This window comes from Nannobrachium achirus (assembly GCF_963921795.1).
Source record: "Nannobrachium achirus genome assembly, chromosome: 19".
Classification (NCBI taxonomy): Eukaryota; Metazoa; Chordata; class Actinopteri; order Myctophiformes; family Myctophidae; genus Nannobrachium; species Nannobrachium achirus.
The window spans coordinates 43,478,094-43,504,196 of record NC_137826.1 but is presented as its reverse complement, the minus strand read 5'-3'; the positions used below and the strand labels follow the sequence as shown (position 1 = coordinate 43,504,196).

General features: G+C 42.2%; 1 protein-coding gene across 2 annotated transcripts in view; it reads right to left on the bottom strand.

The window, feature by feature from the left end:
* Nucleotides 1-2,540: 2,540 nt before the first annotated feature.
* Nucleotides 2,541-26,103, bottom strand: part of sh3pxd2b (SH3 and PX domains 2B) — a 90,874-nt gene continuing 67,311 nt past the window's right edge. The window contains exons 6-14 of one of the 2 annotated variants that reach the window (XM_080749704.1): nt 22,115-22,140; nt 19,877-19,912; nt 17,239-17,370; nt 15,729-15,830; nt 11,805-11,922; nt 10,316-10,530; nt 9,900-9,946; nt 9,233-9,358; nt 2,541-7,307 (exon numbers count right to left, since the gene is read on the bottom strand). In XM_080749704.1, coding sequence (XP_080605830.1) covers nt 5,757-7,307; nt 9,233-9,358; nt 9,900-9,946; nt 10,316-10,530; nt 11,805-11,922; nt 15,729-15,830; nt 17,239-17,370; nt 19,877-19,912; nt 22,115-22,140 — 2,353 coding nt within the window. In that variant the 3' untranslated portion in view covers nt 2,541-5,756. The remainder of the gene's footprint in view (nt 7,308-9,232; nt 9,359-9,899; nt 9,947-10,315; nt 10,531-11,804; nt 11,923-15,728; nt 15,831-17,238; nt 17,371-19,876; nt 19,913-22,114; nt 22,141-26,103) is intronic. The other variant, XM_080749705.1, reaches the window with a different exon arrangement.

Below are 26,103 nucleotides of genomic sequence, written 5' to 3'. Positions count from 1 at the left end.
AGACGAACGCGTGGATGTGAAATTAATTCATTTTTTAAGATTGTCTTCAAAACCCCCGAAATTACATAAGACTATAGTAAGGCGTCAAACATAGATTTTAAGTCCTAAATTTCCGATAGTTCCTCTCTTTTGGTATGTTGTATAGCTCGTCGAGACGAACGTGTGGATGTGTGACACATTGCTGTGCGACCCCTGGAACCCTACTTTTTTTCGACAAATGCAATCCTAGAATTTTCAAAGTGCAATAACTCGGAAACCAATAGGTTTTAAGCGCCTGTCTCTTAGTATGTTGTATAGCTCTTCGAGACGAACGCGTGGATATGAAATTAATTCATCTTTTTAAGATTGTCTTCAAAACCCCCCAAATTACATAAGACTATAGTAAGGCGTCAAAACATAGATTTTAAGTCTTAAATTTCCGATAGTGCCTCTCTTTTGGTATGTTGTATAGCTCATCGAGACGAACGTGTGGATGTGTGACACGTTGCTGTGCGACCCCTGGAACCCTACTTTTTTTCGACAAATGCAATCCTAGAATTTTCAAAGTGCAATAACTCGGACACCAATAGGTTTTAAGCGCCTGTCTCTTAGTATGTTGTATAGCTCTTCGAGACGAACGTGTGGATATGAAATTAATACATTTTTTTCAGATTGTCTTCAAAACCCCAAAAATTACATAAGACTATATAGTAAGGCGTCAAAACATAGATTTTAAGTCTTAAATTTCCGATAGTGCCTATCTTTTGTCATGTTGTATAGCTCGTCGAGACAAACGTGTTGTGCGACCCCTGGAACCCTACTTTTTTTTGTAGTGCTTATCTTGTGGTATGTTGTATAGCTCGTCGAGACGAACGTGTGGATGTGTGAAACATTGCTGTGCGACCCCTGGATCCCTACTTTTTTCGACAAATGCAATCCTAGAATTTTCAAAGTGCAATAACTCGGAAACCAATAGGTTTTAAGCGCCTGTCTCTTAGTATGTTGTATAGCTCTTCGAGACGAACGCGTGGATGTGAAATTAATTCATTTTTTTAAGATTGTCTTCAAAACCCCCGAAATTACATAAGACTATAGTAAGGCGTCAAAACATTGATTTTAAGTCTTGCATTTCCGATAGTGCCTATCTTTTCGTATGTTGTATAGCTCGTCGAGACGAACGTGTGGATGTGTGACACATTGCTGTGCGACCCCTGGAACCCTACTTTTTTTCGACAAATGCAATCCTAGAATTTTCAAAGTACGATAACTCGGACACCAATAGGTTTTAAGCGCCTGTCTCTTAGTATGTTGTATAGCTCTTCGAGACGAACGCCTTAAGCCTTAATGTCATGCCCTGACACCAATGATTGGCCTTGCAACATCATGCAACCATTATGGCAGTTGCTTTGGTGGGGTTGACCTTAAAACGGTGCAAGGAGTTGCATGGCGAATCATTGGTGCAAAATTCAATAGAACACAGGAAAATATATTATGTTAAGATTAAGTTCTTGGTTGCAGAGTTAGTGAATCCTATTTACCCTCAGTATCAACAGACACTGGTGTTTAGTGGTATTTATGTAATGTAAAATAACAATAAGACTGCTAAACGGCAGCATAGCTCAGGGGTGGAGAAACCCACATTAGATCACGAAGGGTTCCCAGTTAAAATCCGGGCTCACCCTGTGTTAATGTCGAAGAGTCCTTGAGCAAGACTCTGAACCCCTAGTTGCTCGCGGTGAGCAGTTTGGTGCCTTGCATGGTTTCCTCCACCATCGTGTGTGAATAGAATGCACAATCTATACTTACAATGAATACTTACAGTATTTCATAATTGTATTATTGGTAATAACTATTTTTCATTTTCTTGTAAAGATGATTCTAAGCTTGAATGATAGCTTTTAGGAAGGCCACTCGACAAGCCCTTCATGTTTTTTTTTGGGCCTTTCCGGCACATTATTTTTATTTTGTCTTTATTTCTTTATGATGTATTGTTTTGTCTTTTTTCTATTTTGTTGATCCATGTGTTCTTTTAATAATGTGCAAATAAACTAAACTAAACTAAATCTATGTAAAGCGCCTTGGATAAAAGCGCTATATAAATGCACCATTTAAACTGATGCTCAATAAGAATTCACAAAGGAACCATATTGTGAAGAAATAAATGAAAAACGTAACACATATATATCACATATTTTGGAAGGACTATCAGTCGCCAGAACCAAGGACAGGTGGTTTTACACAACACACAATTCTACCAAAGTGGTCTTGCCCTTTAGCCACTGTCAAGGTTGTACTTTATTGATACCTGTTTTTGTTTGATGCCATGTTAGTTAGTTTAAAACACCTCTTGTACTTAGATGAAAACTCATGAAATATATATATTCGGCACAAATAGGGCCCTCGCTGTGTTGGTGCTGTATTTGGATAAAATTTAAATCCTTGTAAACTTGAAAAAATTGAAATGTTTATTCACTTTATATGAAAGTAAAGGAAGAACAAGAGGAAAGTACATGAGCAAAAAATAAAACAAAAAAATACAAATAACACATACTGTAGTACTGTGGAAATGGAGATTCCAAATTTCCACTGTGGAAATGGAGATTCCAATAAAAGTCCCATTTGTTTCATGCATTGTAGGTAATTGTAAGTCAATCGACAAACATTTGTAGATGCACACAAATCTGCAAAAAAAGGGGGCAAATTAAAACATTTGGACTGGAGTTGGTGAAGGTTGATACAAAGTTATAGCAACTGGGGGGCAGAAAATGAATCTTTGAGCAGTAACACCCAGCCTTGTCAATGACCCACCGAAGACATTTATTTTTATTCCATAAATATTACATTTGAAAATAAAATAGTATAAAATGCAGAAACCAACGTGGAGGGTGAAAAATGAAATGAGAGTCTCTGTCGGGTGTACACCTCATTATATCCCAAACTGTTACTTTACAGAATTCAAATCCAAAAGTAGCAAAAGTAGCAGATCTACAAGCTCGAAAAAACACAAAAAATTAGCAACAATATGAAATGTTGTTTCACATTATGAAATGTGTGTTCCAATACTTCATTCTTTCAAATGCATAATATGCATTTTTGTAGTGGTGGACAAAGTACTCAACCACAGTACTCATACAACCTGATCAAATAGTATTCAACTACAAGTAAAAGTTGCTCTGCGAAATGTGTACTTGAGTTTGACTGGTGTGCTTACTTGTACAAATACGTATGTATTGAAAAGTATGCATGCTTTTAAAATACTTACAAAGTAAAGTTTATTTGTATTTATATCATATTATGATATATTCTGTATTGAAATGTACATATCCCCCCCCCCCCCCCTTCCCAAAATTGAAAGATTTCAATTTCCAACATTCAAAAACTATACCACCAATAATGAAAATAGACGCTCTACATGCTCACTACAATCCTCATGGTTGGTGATGCGTTGTGAGCTTGCAGATTGGCTATTTTCTATATTCAAACAGCCGCGTTTGGAGCTTGTGGATCTGCTACTTGGCGCTTTTGTGTGACGCTGTAGTGTATGATCAAGTAGGACGTCGCTAATTTAAGGAAAAAAAAATCACCAAAAGTTAGAATATGGAAATAAAGAAGTTGTACTTAATAGTTTACTGTCCACCACTGCATTTCTGAAAAACGCACAACGTGCGTTTATGATAAGTCTCTCGGGAGATAAAATGTGTTTTCTCCAGTAAGCATTTCCCATTCAAACTTTCTTCCTGTACCTTCTTCCTCCCCCCATAATACCATCATCACAACACAATAAAACATTGTGGATGGGCCATTGGAGGAAAGTCACAACACAACAATTATGATTGCAACCAAACATTACTGTACAATTACAACTATTTCGCTATTATGACCACGCTTGAGACCAGTCAAGCCTTAATGTAAAATATTATTTTTTGTACATTGGTCATATTTCGCTGTCCTCAGAGCACCAAAATTCGGTTTGTAAAAAGCAGACTGTACACTCACTGTAAATACTGTAAATCATTGCACAAATCACCATGGATCTCCCATATCTTACACAAAGGTTAGATGTCTGCTAGAGTAGGCATGCAAATGTGCAAATCAAGATAATTGTGATTCGATAAGAGTGTGAGAGCTTTGTGAAGGTAAAATATGTTTCTTTACAATCATTCCTTTTTTGTGTTAGTGTTCTTTCTTAATTCTCACTTGGAATTAGTGCAGTGGTTCTCAAACTTAAATGAATATGTATTTGGCTGCAGACCCCCATTTTGTGCCAGGGTCTACAAACTGTGGCTAAACAAATGAACTGAAGTTCTGTTAAATTCTCCCACACTTTAAGCACATGCACACATTAAAACTCACAAACACCAACCTCAACAGTAATGACAGGAAAGGTGCACATCTGCTAAAAAATCACTGCAACTTTATACTTTTTAAGAATAGTAAAAAACTAAACAAAAAAACAACATTGTGGCGACATGAAAATACCAGTAAAAATGTTGCTCATTATATCAGCTCTACAGTCGCGATTCTGATAGCGGAAATGTTCTCAGTTCTTTCTGTTTGTTGATGTGAACAAAGTGACTGAATCTAATGGAGGCTTCCCCTAGCCCCCCCCCCCCCCCATGTATATTACATTGACATGAATGCAAATCATTTGAGCACTATTTTAGGATCCAAAACGGACTATCACAATTGCATATCTAAGCACTGAAGCAGTTTGCATATTATTACATTGAGGCACATTATCATAGAAGGCGTGGGTGTAGGCAAGACGCTCTGCTGCTCGAGGCTTTTTTTACTAAATGAATGAATGTTCAGACGGCAGGCAAATAAGAATGGTTTCTCGAATGTGACCTTTAGGACTGACTGTCTACGTTGACATGTGCAGGTGATCAGACCCGATTTGTGTACTGTGTATTTCCAAATAATCGCAGGGGGCAAACAGCCGCCAGGCGCCAAATACCCGCCGGGGGTCTGACACCGTATTGCGCATTGACCGCCATTCAAATGGATGCAAGTTAAGTATCGAAAATTCAATTTTGCGAATTAAACGCCCGGGCTACTATTTGGAAATATATACGGTATTCAGACATTGTTGCCATAATCGCCATTGGTTGCTGTGGTAACGACACAAAGTATGACGTCACTGTCGGGAGAATCTTCGTATCTCCAAGTTTCAAATTTGTACTTTTCTTTCGCAAAGTAAAGGCCTTCATCATACTAGGCCGTCGCACAAAAGTACTGAAAAAAGCAGATCGGCTGCTTTCACTAGTTTAAATCATTTTTAAAATGATATATGCAAATGAACGGTTTTGGACATACAAGGTTTCCACCCGACATCGACGATGAGTGCTTAGACTAGCTTACACTCATACGATGGTGTCGCTTGCTGAGAATAACCAATCCGACACACTATTAGCGTCCAGTCTGACAGAGACACATCTTTAGAAATGCTGTTCAGACTAGGGAGAGGCCAAAAACGGGATTTGCGCTGCCAGTCGGAACATAGCGTGGGCTTTGAGTAACATATGGCACGAAAAGCTGATGAAAACAACTTGGAAAATGCAAACGTAAACATTACAAAAAACAAAACAAAACAGTGATATTGCTGGTTCATACTCTCTATAATACTATAAAAATGGAATGTAACAAAAATGCCTCAATTAAAAAAAGGTACCTAAGAAAAACTTTAAATACAAAATAGCGATATTTATTTTTATAATCCTTTTTTCTATTTTTATTTTTATTTTAAGGGCTACACCGTTTGGGAAGACATTCAGTACCTAGGGCTTCTTGCTCAGGTAGTTGGAGGGGATCCAGCCCTCCATGTCTCGTTCTCCTACATTTTTACAGAACCACCAACCGCTGCTGTTCTTCTCCATCACCTCGAACACGGTGCCCGTCTTGAAGCCGGACGTCTGCTCGTCGCCCTCGAAGTCTGCCACCGCCAGGTACAGCTCGTCCTTGCTGGCCTCCTTGATTAAAGGCGGAAGCTTGTCCCTGGGAGGCCCCGGCTTGTCGCTCTTTGGCTGGGGCTTGGGAGGGATGGGAACCTTATTGACCTTGGGGGGTTCTTCCTTCTCCTTGTCCCGGGGCGGGGGCTGCGCGAAGGCTTTGGGCTTAGGGGGAGGGGGTCTGCTGAGCGCGGGTGGCGCGGGCTTGGGCGTGTCCTCTCTTAGAACCGGGGGCGGGGGCTTGGCCTCGGTCGGGCTGCCGCACGAGTCCGTCTTCTTGGGAGGGGGAGGTCTCTTTGGAATCATAGCCGGGGGTCTTTGCGGGGGCTCCTTGTGGTGGGGAGGCACGGCTGGTTTTGGGGCAGAGTTTTCGTGACCGTTGAGCTGTTTCGGGGGAAGCTTTGGCTCGTCTGCTGCCGACTTGCCGTTGTTGAGGAAAGGGATGTGGGTGGGGGGAGAGCTGGGAGGTGATCTGGGCCGGGAGTTATTCGTCGCCGGGGAGGTGTCGTTCTGGTGATTGGCCTCCGCAGCCTCCGCCGGCTTGGAAGGCCTCAGCTTGCTCCTCAGGTTGGTGATGTCCAGTTTGTTCTCGGCGGGTGGGTCTGGTTTGGCAGCTGGGACGGGTTTGGGCCGGATCATGGGTTTGGGCTTCATGAACACGGCAGGCGCGGCCGCCTCCGGCTTATCCTCGGGCTGCTCGGGTTTGGGCTTCGGCGGCTGCTTTGGCACGGGCTTCAGGTTGAACTTTTTCACCTCCTTGGCGGAGACCTTGTGGCCACACTCGAGCCCCATCTCGTTCTTCAGGTGCAGAGCCTTGTTCTTGTCGTCCTTCTTGGGTTCCGGCGGTTTCTCCGGCTTGAAAGGGGCCACCTTCGGGGGCAGCAGCGGCACAATGACCCCAGGAGCCGGTGGCTTGGGAGGCAACGGTTTGGAGGGATCGGATCTGGGTTTCTCTGCCACCTCTATGTCGATGCTCTTATTGATGGATTCTCTGCGAGGAGGAAGAGCCGGTTTCTCCTCCACCGGAGGGGCAGACGGAGCGGTAGGTGGAGCCGGAGGTAAGGGCCCTGCAGTGAAAGCAGGGGGGGCCTTATTAGTGCTGCTGGCCTTCCAGTCTCTTAGCTTGGGCCGGGCGGACGACTCCGAAGCGACGGTGGGCTCGTCCGGCAGAGGCTTGGACCAGTTGTTGCCGGACCAGTCGTCGGAAGTGTTGCTGTCGTCCATCCTGAGTTTCTCCATCTCGTTGGGCAGAGGGGCCAGGAAGTTGGGGCGCAGCGCGCTGCTGGTCTTCTTGTACTTGTCGATGAACGTGATGGGGGCCCAGCCCTCCTTGTCCTCGATCTGGATGTACCACCAGCCGCTGGAGTTCTTCTCAATCACCTGGACAAACATTTAGATTAGTTAGCCATGAATATTGGTAACCCATTTAGGGCTAGAATTATTTAATGCTTTAACTATTGAAAAATAGCAGATATACAAGCTGGCAGCGCTTGTAGATCTTCTATTTTTGAAAGATTTCGATTTTTTTGGCAAGTCTTTCAATAGATCTTTTTAAAAGCGAACATTGTTAACTCAAATATTAGCTGGGGGGGCCACATACATGTAATTTTGGCAGTCCTTAAGTTTAGAACCACTGATTTAGAAGAAGGATTTAGAAGACAACACTGTTGTCTTCTAAATCGTTCAAATAGACGCAAATAAATGTTGCAAATAGACATCTGGTTCTTTTAAACGCCTGGGGTCCAAATCAATTTTGCGTATTAAACACCCGGGCTACTATTTGTAAATATATGTAAGCATTTTTCAATTATCTAAAGACAATTCCTTGCCTTTATCCATGTGTCACTAAGAAAACCTTTTCTTTAATATGTTGAGATGTACAAACCCAGACCGGACATGTTGAGATATACTAGTAAGACACCTGAGGGTGGAATGCGACCTCAGGGTGACATGCGACCTCGCCCTAAAGGGCGAGGTCGCGCCAATTCTTGACTATCTGGCCAACCACAGCGTTTCTCTGACGATTCTAGTTGTTATCATTCTGGGGGGAGTTTGTTCATGTTTTTGTGAGGGTATCAACCCTAGGAGACACGGGGAGAACATGCAAACTCCACACAGAAAGGCCCTATCGCCAACCCCACCTAGGGTGTGAGCGATAGGGCCTAAACATGGAGATGTGGAGAACACTATATATGAAGATAGTCCAGTCCATCATGTCATATGGGACTACCGTCATAGACAGTAGCCATTGTTAGGCCGGAGTCAATGGCTGTCTGTCTGTACAGGAAGTGATGTCACATGACATACTTTTTATGCCCATATATGAGTCATTCTGTACCACATCTCCATGTTTAGGCCAAACAGGTTTGCTCCATTTCTCCATGTATAGGTCCAAATGACCTCGCCCTAAAGGGCGAGGTCGCGCCAATTCTTGACCATCTGGCCAACCACAGCGTTTCTCTGACGATTCTAGTTGTTGTCATTCTGGGGGGAGTTTGTTCATGTTTTTGTGAGGGTATCAACCCTAGGAGACACGGGGAGAACATGCAAACTCCACACAGAAAGGCCCTATCGCTCACACCCTAGGTTGGGTTGGCGATAGGGCCTTTCTGTGTGGAGTTTGCCTAAACATGGAGATGTGGTACAGAAGGACTCATATATGGGCATAAAAAGTATGTCATGTGACATCACTTCCTGTACGTACAGACAGTCAGACAGACAGCCATTGACTCCGACCTAACAATAGCTACTGTCTATGACGGTAGTTCCATATGACATATTGGACTAGACTATCTCCATATATAGTGTTATCCACATCTCCATGTTAGGACTCATATATGGGCATAAAAAGTATGTCATGTGACATCACTTCCTGTACAGACAGTCAGCCATTGACTCCGGATTAACAATGGCTACTGTCTATGACGGTAGTCCCATATGACATATTGGACTAGACTATCTCCATAGTGTTATCCACATCTCCATGTTTAGACAGCCAATGACTCCGGCCTAACAATGGCTACTTTCTATGACGGTAGTCCCATATGACATGATGGACTGGACTATCTCCATATATAGTGTTATCCACATTTCGTGTAGCCGCCCTGTACAGGAAGTGATGTCACAACTCGCTGACATCACACTGACATCACAGAGGATACGGACGGTCACGAGGATACGGAAGGAAGGAAGGACACTCAAGTGACACGGTTCTTCAGAGTATATGCGACCTTCGGTCGCAACAAACCCAGACCTGACAGACACTAGTGTGGAGGCTTGCTAATGCAAGTAAAACACTCTCTCACCTCTACTTTAACTCCAGCCTGGAAGCTGATCCCATCAGGGATTGTGGTCTGGAAGTCTGCTATGGTGTAGAATTCCTCCTCCACCTGGGGAGGGACGGGTGGTTTGGGCAGGTTCACACCGCGTGGCTACAGCGTGGGGGAGGGAGACATGGGAATATGAAGGACAGAGACATGAAGAAAGGAAAGGATGGTGATAAAACAAGGACAGAGGGGAGGGAGGGAGTGTTTGATCCAGAAGAAGAGTGGGCAAAAAGACAGAGGGTAGCCGGTAGAGTCGCCGGAAAACATACTTGCAGAGATTTTTATTTTTGTATTTGTTTTACTGAGAATAGGTCAGATATAACTTTAGGACTAAGCATATCTTTCTGAGGTTAAGATTAGGAATAAAGTTAGGTTAGGCATATTTTACAGGTATATAAGGATTCCAATGGAAAATAACTAATAAGCCTTCCTTTTAGTTGACATTGTATCAGTGAACTGTACTGTCATGAAACTGTACCTTTTCCTATCAAACTTCTAATAAATTCCTCAATCAATAAATCAAAAGGCATAAAACATCAGCCCAGGACTACACAGTTGGAAAGCAGGCGCTGTGTCTAGGAGACAGTCAGACAGGATCAATGTTGTCTGATGGAGAACAGTTGATGAATGTGCAATCTGTACTCACGATGGTGAGATCCCTGCGTGGTGGAAGTCTTTGTCTTAATCCTGCTTCTGTAAAAGGAAAGGATAGTGGTTAAAAAGAGCCACTGCTTTCTTAGCACTAAGCAACTCCGCAACCACTAAGTTTCATGGTGCTTATTCCGATTTGCACTTTATAAAACACTTTGGAGCTGTTCATGGGCTTGTGGTGAACAACATTAGCAAGACGGATTGAAACATTGCCATCTTGAATTCATTGGAATAAATTGAATTACTAGCTCTTATCGTTTACAACAATACATTCTTTCCATTGAAAACAAAGAAGCTAGCCCCTCTCTTTCCTGAGGTCTAGCATGAAGTACAGTACAGTAGGCCTATATCCTGCATTCAGTGCTTGAATTGTAAATTATGTCATGATTCACTGATGCATAATACACGTACTGAGACGCTTGTTGTTATCGGAGAAAGGTGTGAGTTTGTTCTCTCTGGCGCTGTTGTCCTTGGCTGCGTTGTTCTGTTGGTTCTGTCGGGAGAAGCCGTCCAGGTCGTTGGTGCTGGCGCTGGTGTGGGCAGCAGCGCCCGCCGACTGTTTCTGGGCCAGGATGTCGGCCTTCTTCAGGTAGGAGGCCGGGGCCCAGCCCTCACGGCCCTGGTACCTGGGGGAGGGGAGGGGAGGGGAGGAGAGGAGAGACGGGAGATGCAGAGCCTTGGTGAGCACATACACTAGAAGAGGGGTCTTCAGCGTTTTTCAGGCCAATGACCCCTTAGCTGAGAGAGAGATGAAGCAGGGACCCCGACTACATATCCTATAAAATTGTGCTGCAGATTTAAAATGTCCATGGATTTCTTATACAGCTAGACTTGTTTGACAGCACTATCCTCTGTGTAGGTTGGATTCATATATTTACCACTTGAACTGTAACCCCCCTTCTGTGTTGCTTAGAACTGGAGGATTGATTGTGGGGTAATGTGATCAGTGACTCTTTGGCTTGAAATATTGAAAATGAGTGGCGTTCCCCTTTAAGTTACACACAGTTCAATCAGTCAAATCAATTAAGTCTCACACAGTTAAATTAATTAAGCCCTATACAGTCAAATCAATAAAGTCTGACACAGTTCTATCGATTAACCAAAGCGGGACGAGAATTTCTGTATCAGCAAATGCCCTCAAACTGATTCTGAAAACACATTTAAAAACACAGCACACCCACTTAACCACTTAATGCTGCACCCAATAGTAATGTGAAGACTCAAGCCTTTAGACTCCACCTTAGCCCATAGCACTTACTGTAGCACTTGCCCTAGCCTTGACGACCTTGCAGGCTTATGCAAAGGCTAACATGTAAGTTACATAGCATGTTATGTAGGCTGATGAGAGGTCATTGTTTTTTGGTTATTCTACTATTAAACTGATAATAGGTTCTAGGTTTAGAACAGATAGGCTTAAAGGAGTAGTTCACCCCCAAAATGACCTTTTATCTATTGATTACTCACGCCATGGAGACTTGAGTTCAATAATATGTTGTATTTGTCGCATTCCTATGACGAAAATGTGATTATTGTACATTTACCCCCATTGATTCCGGATGGGGACCCAAATGCATTAAGATCCCATCCGGAATCAATGGGGGTAAGACTCAAATTATTGTCTTTGGAATGCGACAAAAAAAACAAAAAATATTATTGAACTCAAGTCTCCATGGTACAGTATGAGTAATCAATAGGAAAACAAGTCATTTTGGGGGTGAACTACTCCTTTAAGTCATGGGCTGGGCAGCGTTACTTTAAGTGGGCTGTTTTGAAGATTTTCAAGTGGGCCTTGATCCAGAAAAGGTTGGGAACCACTAAACTATCCTCCTGCAAGCGTCCCAGAAGCAGAATATCTTGGGAGGAACGCCCAGCACACTGTATTCCAGGATCCTTCATGTACCTGATCTTCCACCAGCCCTCCAGGTTCTTCTGAATCACCTCTACGATCATCCCTCTCTCCAGGTCGATCTCATCCTGGTCCCTGGCTGAGTACTGGTAGATCACTGTGTACTTCTCCTCTGAGACGGCACAAACAACAAAGAGTACTGTTTAACGTGAGGTCCTAGCATCAGTGTCCCAGCTCACAGATACACATGGGGGGCTGCTCTGCTATCGTTGCCGTCAGGCAGAAACCTCATGCACGTGCAAAAACTGATCATTTTCAGGAAATAGAAACGGTTCCAATGGACCCAATGTAGTCATTATTTAGTCACAAGCTCTTGTTAATACTTTTCATTGCCTAAATATGTGTAAAACCCACAGGCACACTTCACCACTTTCACTTTCAAAAACAGGTCATCGATGAGCTAACAACGCGTTGCAATAATAGACATGACCTTGTAGAAATCAAAGATTTGTGTTGTGTTTATATGTTTCACATACTTGGCTGCTGTGTTGCAAGACAAATTTCAGTGTGAACTGACAATGAAGTACTATATCATATCATATCGTATCATATGGAGATACAAGGTCTCTGCCCGACAGACACTGACGGTATGCTATGTGCCAGCTTAAGCCCATCTTGTCAACGGCTCTGAGAGATGGAGCTTGTTGGCGAGCAGAATGGACATGCTTATTTTAAAATGCTGGTCAGTGATGAGCGACTGTTTCTGCCTCTGCGAGTTTGATATAACATTGCTAGCGAGTTAGCTGTATATCACACAAGTGCCCAGTATCTGTCCATGAGCATCTAGTACCGTATTCACAACAACAGCACGAATGCCGCACATATACATGTAATACAGCTCGGCAGTCAAGGCACACAACGGATATGGTTAGATCCAGCTTCAGGCTCTTTGTTTTTTCCTCTCCTAATGCTTGATGTGCTCGGTATTGCTGAATATTAATCCTACAGCTCTGACTGATCAAGGTGTTGTTTTGGTTGGCATTATGGAATTACGGAAAATAATGAACTTTTACACAATATTCAAAACTAAAAAGGAAAAAATAGCAAGAAAAGAAAATATCTCGTCAATAGAAAAAAATCATTGACCGGATCTGTTAATCTGCACAATATTTTCTTTTCTGACCAAAAAGTGTGTTTCCCACCATGAAGGAGAGCAGGCGTCAACAGATTAAAATTTTAATTATTTTGGAGAATAGCAAAAGTGTATTCTCATTTTTTTTCTACAGTCGAGAGACAGAAGAGTCTCATAGCGTTAAGGAGAACTTCTAACGCTATGGGCCAGATTTACCAGCAAACCTGTGCAAGATTTTAATTGGACAGTAGATGAAATGAAAGGGTGTTTTTGCCTGGGCTTTCAAATTGCTACAAAACACCCCTCTGCATCTACTGGTCAATCTTAAAGCCATGGTTGGCTGTGGTGGACAGCAATGAATTACATTTTACTTGAGTACTGTACTTTGAGTGTTTGTATTTTAAGACAAAGACGTCACTCATTGTGAGCTTTTAGATCTTTTTCTTCTATCTATTTATGTCTAGTTTTGTATTGATATTAAAAGCAATTAAATGTACTTAGTAATTTGTACTTTTGAATACTTTTAAAAGCAAGTACTCCAGTATTCAAGTGAAAATCTGACAGAGAAAACTGAGTAACATTTGACCAGGAGTATCTATACTTTGACTCAAGTACCAGGGTTATACTTTGTCCACCACTGATCGTTGCCTCCCCTGCTGTACATGCACGTGCAACAAAAACAGACAAACAAACACCTTCCATAAATAAACACAAAGGACGAACTTCAAACTTAATTTAGAAATAGAGCTATGGTTTGAAAAGTTGTATGACTTGTTGCTTGCACATGAACACAACGCGAAAGATTCAATGCACCAAGATGTGTGACCAGTAAGAGGTCTACGGAACAGTTAAGTCACAGCCTCACAGGTAGAGCAGTTTTCTGAAAAACACAGTCCACTCTGCATGCAAGGGTTTGTAGATCAGTGGTTCTCAAAGTGCGGTCCAGCGACCCTCATGGTTCCTTGAGGGGTTTCCAGATGGACCATTTACAGGTCTGTCACTCTGAGGCCCCTTTTACACCAAAATAACTTTGGTCAAGAACTGGTTCCATTCTATTGTTTGTATGATGGTTTATATCTGCATCTGCATTATAACCTGAATCGTGACACATGCACTTTGGTTCCCACTTCAGGGCAAAAATACATGTTTTTTTGGTTCCGGTTCTGAACCAACTTTTAGGAATCTGAACCAATTCGTTTTGTCCAAGATTAGGCTGGGAAAAAAGAACGGAACCGGTTCAACCTTGGTAGAAAAGGGGCCTGAGAGTTTACAAATAGCGTCCATTTGGTTCCATTTATGCACACTCAGGGCCCTAATCTTGCAAGCTGCCTTACCCCTAAAACCTTTTATCATTTTTTTTACTGTTTTGAAAAACATTTTAGAATAGTTCAAACAGCCTATCTACAAGCTCACAACGTATTGATGTACATCAGATTGTCTATAAAAGTTTTTTCTAAAATAGTAAAAATGCCTACAAAGTTTAGGCATAAGGGGTATGCTCAGAAGATAGGGCTTCAGAGTTATGCGGGTCCTTCACGTTAAAAAGATTTGAGAACCACCACTGGTTTAGTTCACACAGGCTCAGAGTCATGCAACAAGACATGCATGTTCACAAACGCAGGCACACATTCACACAGCATAGGAAAAGGGGGAAAAAATGCGTGCAAAGGCGTGCACCTTGCCCAAAACCTGTGCCGAACAGATCCCCTAACGTTCTGCGACGACCCATGTGCCTCGGCAGCGACCAAAACCTCCGAGGCACTGACAGCAAAGTGAGTGGGGCAGGAAGTCATCAAACAGGGAGTGAACCGTTACATGTATTGATATATTGATCATAGGACTGTTACCCTGTATTACACTTAGCATTCATTTATATATTCCTGAAAATATGTAATTTATAAAGTTGGTGGCTATAACTGTGGCCCTGCCCTGAAAGTGTACAATTTCATCAGCACGGAATAAAAACATGTAATCGTTATTATGCACCCTTGATGATTATTGGCATTTAAAAACCGTGTAGAGAATTAAAAGGTTGTCATAGTTAGCTTAGTGATGAGAGATAATTGCCGAACCAGAAGGTGACAGGTTTGATCCCTGCGAGAGCCAACATGTCCCTTAATAGCCACATGTCCCATTAAAGCAAGCAAAGACAGCGCATCCCTTCACACTCACACTAATAGGCCACAGGGAAAGAAAGCATGAGCAGAATTCTTAAGATCTAAGAGGAGATTATGTTGACATTTCTACTTAGGCTAACATAATTCAATCAACATAGATAAGAGGCTATGTCAGGATTTCTGGCATTTTGTTGCTGTCGGGTGGAAACCTTCAATATGTCCAAAACGTTTCCTTTTTTATTATAATTTAAAAGAGTAGTAGAGAAAAAACAGCCAAGCTCTGCTAGCTCACGATGCTTTGTGTGAGCTTGTACATCTGCCATTTTCACTACTTTTGTGCGACACTGTGAGAAGAAGGGCATTATTAAAATAATAATAAATATGGAGGTACAGTATAGGTTTCTGCCTGACAGCAATGATTTCCTTGAACACTGGCTTCCTAAAGGCATAAACACATCTTGAAGGTTTCCTTTCAGAAGTCCTTGCGATAGAGCAGTGTTTCTCAAAGGGGATTCTAGGGACTCTGTTGGTTCCTTTAGGGGGGGTCTAAATTGACCCATACAAGTCTGTACCTCTGACAGTGTACAAATGGAACCAAATGAACACAGACGGGTCCATTTGGTTCCATTCGTACACTGTCAGAGTTAAGGGAAGACCTTGGAATTTGAAAGTTTGAGAATCACTGCGATAGAGTGAATAGACAATAAGCCAGAGACTGGCAACACCAACCTTCTTCCCCAGGGATGGAGAAATCATCTGGGTCATCCTGAGCCTCCAGACAGGTTGCAGGAACCCAGCCCTGGGCGTCCTCTGAGCTTACAAACCACCAACCTGAGCAAACCAAGAGGAAAAACAAGTCAATTACATTACTTTTTACAGGTTAACAAGTAAGGGTGTAACAATATAGTAACGGTTTGTATCGTATCGTTTCGCAATGCAGATAATCGGTATCGAATTGTTTTGCAATGCAAATAATCGATTGTATGGAAACTAAATATTTGGCCTTGTATTTAGGAATTTTAAGAGGGAAAATACAAAAGAGGGTCTAATTCCTTTTAGCCTTGCGTAGCCAGGCTTACTCATCTGCGAAAAGAAAAGCCTAGTTACGGCGTGAGGCTGAGACAGCATAGAACCTTTCGGTTGCGCTCGTAATAAACAATATCCAAACAAAAACATGGATTCTGACAAAGTTACACCTACTGTATTAGCAAGTTAAGAGCTACAATCTATTTAGGTTTGTTTCGCTGGCGGATGTAAACATACCTGCACTGCGTGACGCAACTTCCCTTAACCGCAGCACTTCTGCCAATTCAGTTATGCAGCCTCCAGTGGATATGTTTTTTACTAATTCCATTCCATATAGCTGATAGCTAGCTTTTTTAAACCGTCGGATAAAAACACTGAGTCTGAAATCGCTCAAGTAACCACAAAGCAAGGCCAAATAGAGAGAATACGAGGTCAAGCCACGACAGCTGGTTTCTTCAGGGAATTACTCCAGAATACAGCGAAGACACAGTTTGTATAGGCTATTGGAATTAAGTCACTCCTCTTCAAGAAAAGAGGGATGCCCCTTCCTGCCGGCAGGTAGGCATTGGGTGATGAGACAGTCGAAAGCTGATGGGTGTTGATTGGATTACTCAGTTCATATTCTTTGACCACAGTTAAATGAGGGAGACAGCCATTGTAGTTAGTTTGAGTTAACCAGTATCGTATTGCTATTACATGTATCGTTACACCCCCTATCAACTAGGTAACTTTGAGCTTGTAGATCTGCTATTTTTGAATAGCCATAGTAAAACATAATGGTTAAAGAAAAGTGGTTAAAATCTAAAATGACACAGATGTTTTCCCATTAAGACCTGGAATACTTTTATACTTTAGCTCACAGTGCGGCACCGAGTGCACCGATTTTTTGAAAAATCATTAAAATGTGTGCAAATCTTTAATATATATTTTTCAAAGCAAACTTTTGTAACTCAAATCTCTGCTTCTGGGGGGTCCCTGGAACAACATATTTTGAGATGGGGTCCATGGGAACATACATATAATTTTGGGGATTCTTGATCGGAAAAGGTTTGAGAACCACTGATTTAGAAGAAGGATTTAGAAGACATTTATAGAATTGGGTCAATATATTCAAAGACTTGCACACATTTTATCGATTTAATTATTCTTTTCACTTAAAGCATAAACGAATGGTTAATAATGCGTAATAATAATAATTTCACAGTGAGCTTACCCGACTCGTTCTTCTCGATGACCTCCACCACCTGGCCGGCGTGCAGGCCGATCTCAGAGCTCTCCTGCTTCTCGTAGTCGGTGACGGCTACGTACTGCTCTAGGAGGAGGGGGTCCGCCGCCGTGGAGTCTCCTGTCATCACAGCAGAGCAGAGCAGAGCACAGTCAACCTATCTGGGCTTTAACCATGGCTTTTTGTCCCGGGCCTGGATCTCAGTATTGTAAAGAAAAGGCTATCCTCTCCCGATAAAACGTACTACTGCAACACTAGTGTGGATGTCTTGTTGCAATGACTGTGTGAGAATTAATTATAAATATGCATCTAGCGATTTATCGTAAATCGATTGCAATCGATTCAAACTGGTGACAATTTATATCAATTGTATAAAAAAAAAAGGATATCCTCTACCGATCAAAAGGACTACTGCAACACTATTGTGGATGTCTTGTTGCAATGACTGTATGAGAATAAATGATAAATATGCATCTAACGATTTATCGTAGATCGATTCAAATCGATTGAAACTGGTGACAATTTATATCGATTAAATATAAAAATGATTGTGATACAAACAGCAGAGGGCGCATAAAAATAGAAGATCCATGATTTTTATAAGAGAAAAAAAAAGATTTGCTACTCTATTGAAAAGAGTATGTGAGTATTCGAATCGTATTATGTGTTGAGTGAATCAAAATAGACAGAATAACAATAGTATTTGGGTGAAGAATTGGTGGGCGTTGCTCTTCTAATGAGTACAGCGGGTGATGAGAGAGGGCCTTATCCACAGTATTGAGATCCAGCGAGCGGACGGCAAGAGAGGAAGAGGAGGCAGGCGTGATTGAAGAAAACGGTGAGCAGAGAGAAAGGAAAGGATGGATGGATGGAGGTACATTGGAAGAGGATGGCAGGTGTTAGGAAAGAGGACAGGAAATGGAACCAGAAAATAAATAAAATAAAAGGTTATATATCAATCAACAACATGGCTGTGACAACAGCAAAGAGGACAAACTAGCAACCATATAGAGCCCACCACCAATGTTAGCACCAAGCTAGCAATACAAACAATTAACACAACAATCCGGACACTGAACTAATATAATGTAACTGCTGATTGACACCGAAGACTATAGAAGACGACGTCTTGCCGATTTCTCTACGTGTGAATATTACTAGAAATGTCTCTCTTGAGAGAACCCTAGGACAAAAATCCACTCGTCCTAGACAATTTGCCCTCCTGGCCCCCAAACTGTGGAATAAACTCCCTGTCGCACTTGGAACTACAGACTCACTCCCTTGCTTCTGCCGTGGACTGAAGACTCACCTCTTCAGACTCCACCTAAACCCATAGCGCTACTGTAACACTCCCCTTCCCTCAATGACCATACATGAAGCTAGATAGCATTTTTAGGTTTTAGAAAAGATTTTTACTGATTAGGTGCGTGGTCTACCTATGTTATTGTTTTCCTACATTGATATTCCTATGCATTGTTATATTGTTGTTGATGTACTGATATATTATCTTGCTTATTATATTGATGTATTACCTGCTTATTGTAAGTCGCTTTGGATTAAAAGCGTCTGCTAAATGCCTAAATTGAGATTCTACTATTTTTTAAAAGAGGAAAAATCAACAGGACAATGTCAACCCGAGGGCACTAAAAACAGCATTAAATGTCACATTGCTCGTTGACACAGCTAAGCTGAAAGATACCGATTGAAGAACCCATTTTGTGAAGGTCGAGCGAGGGACTGAAAAGGGGGAGGAGTTTTAGCGGTCCGAGCCAAAGCATCACTCAAGGTAGTGATGGATTAACGAGCCAGCATCAATCAGCTGCATGGAGCGCACGCAGCACACTGTGACATCACACCTGTGTTCTACTGTAGGACACTGCTTCTCAATTCTATTCAAAGGAGCTTTGTTGGCATGAGAAAACAAACAAACGTTTACATTGCCAAAGAAACTGTCAAAATATATCTCAAAGTGGGTACCTCCAGGGGTACTTGGGGGTGATGGTTAATATGATGTTGCATCGCGACACTTGTGAGACATGATTTTGTCCTAAATATTGGCAAACTAGACTAATGCTAGTACTAACTAGACTAATACCTAATGTTCTGGACACTTTTATTTTATGTCAGGTAAATGTCCATTCTACCTGGAAATCTAACCGCTCCACATGTTTGTTTTACAAATGTTCTGATCTGGTCCATTCAGTCGAAAGATGAGGTATGCAGGCCTTAAGTGGTTGAGTCTAATAGTGTCTGTGTTTCTCTTAGGTATCAAATAAGCTTGCATCACCAGACTTTCCATGGCGGAGGAAAGCCTGGTATTGGTTTTAAACCGAGCCGTGTGATCCGGTAAAAGTAACCTGATGACTACAAATTAAAACAACGTAAAAACTACAAAAGTTATTTCCGCTCCTGACCGGATCAGACACCAGCGGTAAATGGTACTGCTCCCAGGCTAGGTACCAAAGCAAGCCACCCAAGACTTCCACAGAGCCGCACCCCACCGGCCCAGGTCAGGGCAGGAGGGTGGGGGACGGGACGGGGAGAATGGGAGGATCTGGCCACTAGCAACCCAGGGAGTCTCACACACACAGCATGAGGGCCAAAGCATGACAGTCACTGTTACTACCTCGCTTTAGGAAAGTAGTCGCTCTCTCCACGAGGCCTGATGGGAAGGGGGGAAAAAAAGGAATGGAGAAGAGAAGTTGTGAAAAGAAAAGAAAAAAAGAAAACTAAATGACATGGGTGAAACTTAAGGATGTTAGACAAATAAATAAGAGTAGGCAGGGGGAATAAAACAAAAACATGGAGGAAACAAAAACTGGGAAGGTTTGGTTCCTGTGTTGCTGCTGGTGTCAAAGTCTCAGCACCACCACATAAAGCATCATCATTTCATCAACACAAATCATGAGAGAAACCATTCAAATGTCTCTTTAATCATGACATTATTATTAAAAGTAAAAACGTGCACTGCTACAGTTGGCTTTCCTAGATGGTTTTATAGTAAAAAGGAGTGCATGAGCAATGCAATGATACCACTAGATGGGGACAAAGTGAACCTTTTTGAGATGTTGAGTAGTAGAGTAATGACAGAGCTGTTGTGTACAACTAAGCCTATGGCCCAAATAGAACTTCAAAAGCTTTCCTTTATTTTATTTTATTTTTTTATAGACTGCCTTAGCCTACTTAAAAGTCAAAAGGAGAAGACAGGACACACAATCTGTGTTTGTGATGTGCTGGGGGCGCCACAGCAAAAGTTGAAACTTGAATACAACAATGTGCCACGCCACCCGATATACAGTATATATTTAAAGCCAATATTTCGACATGGAGGTCAGGGACGTGCAGAGAATGTTAGAGAGGCAGGGGCTGACATTTCTAAAAGGGCCTTTTGGTGGAAATATCGAAAATAGCAGGTTAGAGGTTGGAGGTCGGCTATTTTTGGTGAGTGATACCACACTGAATAAGCATAATCAAGTCAATACTTGAGATACGGAATGGATTTCTACGGAGAGAGGGCAATTCTTTCAACATAAGATGCTGCGTTCAAGTTCAGGAGAGCTGCCTTCAGCTATGGCTTGGAGAGAGGGCATTTGCATTACTTTCACCACAGTGAAAGTGGTCTAGTCTAGAGAGGGCACTTTTTTTTACGGACGGATAAAAGGGCAGGGGCTCAAGCCCCCTTTGGTGTCTATGTGTGCACATGGCTAATGGAGGTCATCGCCAAGGGCACGATGCATATTAAGGTGCCACATTTGGGGATCATGGCACAAAGCGACGACTGCAGTTTGGACAATTACAACAGTTTGAGTGGTACCGAAACCTTTTTGGGAATTGCAATTTAAATTTTGCTCATAGTATCTGTGGGGTTCAGAGTGAGAACACATAAAGTGCCTGCGCACCACCACCAGGTTGTGGGTTCTAATCCACCCTGGTGCATCCGGGTTGTCGGGCGTTTATAAGAAAACAATTGGCCCTTTTACCCGTCTGTAAAAAGTGCCCTCTCCAGACCATGAATGCAGTTTTTACTATGGTGAAAGAAATGCAAATGTCCTCTTTCCAAGCCATACCTGAAGGCAGCATTCAAGAGAATTGCCTTGTCCACACTCTCCTGAACTTGAATGCAGCATCTTATGTTGAAAGAATTGTACGTCACATCTCCATTATTGACTTGATTATGCTTAGTTCAGTGGTATCAAGCACCGAAAATAGCCAACCTCCGCAGCGCGACACGCTGTGAACTTGGAGGTTTGATATTTTTGCTATTTTCACCAAAAGGACCTTTTAGAAATTTCAGCCCCTGCCTCCCTAACATTCTCTGTGCGTCCCTGTCCGGCAGGGAGGGAAGCCGGGTGGGGAAGGTGATATTTGTCATTGCGTGTACTCCTACAGGCTGGGGGGGCGGCACCTGTCAACAGGGAATTCTGGGGCGGGAAGAGTAGGACGAAAGCTCTGAGTCTATGTCCTCCTGGTGGGGGCTCCTCACTGGCAGGTGGGTCAATAGGATAAAACAGCAGTGACAACACAGAAATGGGCGTGGAGAGGAATCGATTGGCATAATGACTAAATTGGGGAGAAAAAGGGGGTAAGAAATAATTGGCTACTAAAAAAAAATTAAAAAGAAAAGAAAATATGTAACAAGTTGGCACTCCAGGCATGTTGAAATGCCTACAAAGTGGTGATACCTTCCATCGTTCCCTGAATAGATTACTAGTATTAGTAAAACAGCAATTAAGTTAATAGCACGTCTCAGTGTCTTTCTATTCAGCGCTTAACCTTTTATTTCAAAGACAAGCTACAATTGTGAGCCACGGCAATCACCATCTTCCCCCCATATTAAGTTTAAACACATACACACAGCTCTTACCTGATTTCTTCTTTCCAATCGGTTCCCTGAGAAAGAAAGAAAATGAACACGTTGACATTCAGTATAAATTCAATCTGCAGAGCTGAAGAAAATGTTCCATCCTGACCTAAAAAAAACTCTCTTTGAGGAGATTCAGTGACTTAAAGGAGAATTCTGGACTACCCATTTTCTTATGTTGTTATAACTCGGAACGAGTGGTACTGGTGAAAACTTTCATAACTCCATCCTGAGTCCACCGCAGCTCTGAGTGTGAGCGGTGGGGTTTTGCAGTAAATCACTTATTTTTATTGCTCGAAAAAAAAATTATACATCTTTTTTTGTAGATATCTGTCGTTCATAATTACTTAGCCTAATACTCTCCACAGTGTTTGTGTCCCAAATGGGCCACCGTAGTGGACTACTGGCAGGATGAAATCACAGGTGAAATCTCGTTTTGCAAGACTTCAGGAAGTACAAGCACTGTGAAGACATTCTCATTGTCATTATGAAAGATGTCGGGGTGGAGTTAGGTAAAAATGCACCTGTACCACTCGTTCTGGGATATAATAACATCAGATTATGGTAAGAAACCGGCTAGTCTTTGAATATATCTTTTTAAAAGCGAACATTGGTAACTCAAATATTTGCTTCTGGGTGGTCCCTGGAACAACATATTTTGAGATGGGAGTCCACGGCCAAATACATGTCATTTTGGGGGTCCTTGACATGAAAAAGTTTGAGAACCACTGGTTTGGAAGAAGGATTTAGAAGACACTCATAGAATCGGGTCTAAGACATTCAAAGAGTTGGACAAATGTTCACGATTTTCCAAAAATAGCAGATCTACAAGCTCACAGCGTGTGCTGTGAGCTTGTATATCTGCTATTTTTTAATAGTTTAAGCATTAAATAATGGTTAAAGACAAGTGGTTCAAATCTAAAGTGACACAGATTTGCGTTCAGGCCTAAATGGATTAACTGTGAACATTCACTTATAGGTGAATAAGTGGTATATATTTCTGCCACAGTCTTTTACAAACATGTTTACAGTAAATGCATACTTTTGACACGTTGGGGCAATCGATGTTAAATATCAATAATGGAAAGACTCCTGTACAGTGAAATCCTCTGAAGAGTGCACAAAGGTAACACTGGTATTTTACTGTGTGCAGTGGTGGGAAAAGTACACACATTCTTTGCTTAAGTAAAAGTATTAATAAAAGTAAAAGTATCAATAATGCAATGTAAAATACTCTGTTACAAGTAAAAGTCCGTAATACAAATTTGACTTAAAAAGTATGGCCATCAAAACGTAGGCTACTTAAAGACAAGTACCAATAGTAGAAACTACTCATTATGCAGCATGTCCCATTTCGCAAGTAAGTATAAGTGAAGTAAAAATCCTTTGAAAATAGCTGATCTAATCAAATAATTGCAGTGGAGTAAAAGTATAATATTTGTCTCTGAGATGTAGTGGAGTAAAAGTAAGTAAAGGTACTGAATACTGGAGACACTCAAGTAACATACAGATACCTCAAAATTGTACTTTAAGTACAGTACTTAAGTAAAGGTACTTAGTTACTTTACAATGTTACCAGCTTTTAACAAAATGTTAGGGCACTCAGTGTCAAATATCAAGAGTGCACAGCGGTACAGTACGCTAGTGTTTTATATATGGTGTGGTTATTCTATAGCAAGGCACGTGTGGTTATTCTATATAGCCTCAGGCACTTAACGGCACTTAAGATGATGGTAGGTAACATTTAGCCGCATGTGTAAGATGTATTACAATGATACAATGCAAATGAGTTATGGGCAGATCTTCTTCCTCTTGCCATCTTCCCTTTCGCGCTCCGTCTCTCTCTCAACACACACACACAGACAAACACAGGGGTGTCGCACCACATTCTGGGCCCTGGGTACTTTAGCTATTGAAAAATAGCAGATATACAAGCTCACAGCGCGGCACTCAGCTTGTAGATCAGCTATTTTAGAAAAATCCTTCCAAGGTTTTTTGAAAAACCTACGTTTGCATGTCAGTGGTGCTCAAACTTTTTCATGTCAAGGACCCCCAAAATGATATGTATTTGGCCACGGAACCCCATCTCAAAATATTTAGTTCCAGGAACCTACAGAAGCAAAGCTTTAGTTACAAATGCTTGCTTAAAAAATACATAGGCTATATTCTAAGATTTGCACTCATTTTCACGACTTTTCAAAAATAGCAGTAGCTTTCAATAGCTAAAGTATAGAATAATTAAGCTCCCCTCCCACCTTGAGCCCTACAAGTAACTCAGTCTCCCCCCCCCCCCCCCCCCTTGTGACGCCCCTGCGCGCACGCACGCACGCACGCACGCACACACGCACGAGTTACTCGTGAAAATGAGTGCAAATCTTAGAATATAGCCTATGTATTTTTTAAGCAAGCTTTTGTAACTAAAGCTTTGCTTCTGTAGGTTCCTGGAACTAAACACACACACACACACACACACACACACACACACACACACACACACACACACACACCCCTCAAATTGCACGGACAGACAGACAGGATAGATAACTGCTCTCTGCTGTTAAATGGGTGATCCAGCATCTGCCTGGCGTCTGGTTTGGACATTAGCAGGACAAATGCTCCATCAGCTCCAAGCAGCAGCAGCAGCCAGGAGCTGATTCAATGCCCAGATGCACAAAAGAAGCAGTGACGGCGAACGTCAGGCATTCGGCTCTTTCAATTACGATAGTACGCAAATGCATGCACTATAGGCAGTACAGCCTGCATCTCAAGCGCTGTTTAGACGAGGCCATTTTCTATAGAAACCGGCAAACAAAAATGTCAGATATGCCGTACGTTTAGGTGACAACAGCGGGGTTGAAAACGCAACAAAGTCAAACCACCTTAGCAGAGGAGGAAAAGCCTCACGTAGGGGAGGAGCCTGTGCGGTTGTCACTCAAATGCCGCCTGGCCAATCACAGCGCGTCTTTTCCGGGACTAGGCTAAATCTAGTTGTATTTAGATATCATGCACGCTGCAATGGTGAATGTAAACAATAATGAATCGTCACCACCTAGCCTGTCATGCACATTACAGCGTTTTCAATCACTGGTGCGTCTCTATATAAACGCAGAATAAAAAGTGACAACACAACAACACTTTGCCGTTTTCTCTAGAGAATGTGGCCTCAGACTCTCTCCAAAGAACATCCAAAGTTACATTTTAATTAATGGAGCCGAGTGTGCAGACTGCAGAGAGGCCGTCTGGGAATCTGAAGGTCACTGGTTCGATTCTCGGCTCTCACCCAGAGCAATACACTTAAGCTCTGACAGTTCGCCCTTTGAACTCATCTGAGTACGCAACCCCAGCATAGTTTTCATACTGTAAAAAGATGTTTTGCCAAAGATGGATTCAAAAGAAATCGGATTTCCTCCCATAAGTAAAAAAAACACCTTTCAAATTACACTATTGGAAACGTGTAATGTGAGGTGAAACTGACTAGGTGAAACTAACTTGATGCTACTGGGAAGAAATCAACTGGCTGATGAAGGTCTGAACGACCGAAACGTTGTATTAAATCTATTGTGAGTGAAGACAGTGTGCGGGACTCTTCTTCTCCATAAGAAATCAACTGGCAAAAAATAAAAAGATGAAATGCTCAATCAAACAATCTCAGTTCGACTGAGGGGTCTTTGACTGACTATTCAAATAGTAGATGTTCGGGTGGCAGCCCTATAGCAATCACATCATCTCGTTCTCATCACAATCGGCAAACTCTGTTTTCCCGCAACAAGCATCGCTACGACGACCTTTATGGGCCCTCATCTCCTGCCTCATTTCCTCCATGTCTCTCATTTCCTTCGCAGGACTTTCTCTTCCTCTCCCCCCTCACAATTAGTCGCCCCTGTTCATTTGGACCTTGGCAGCCGCCCGCTTCGTTCCCCCGCGTCGACGACATGGAACGCTCTCCATCACGTCACCAACGCATTGTTCGATTGGCAGAGTCTCAAAACGGC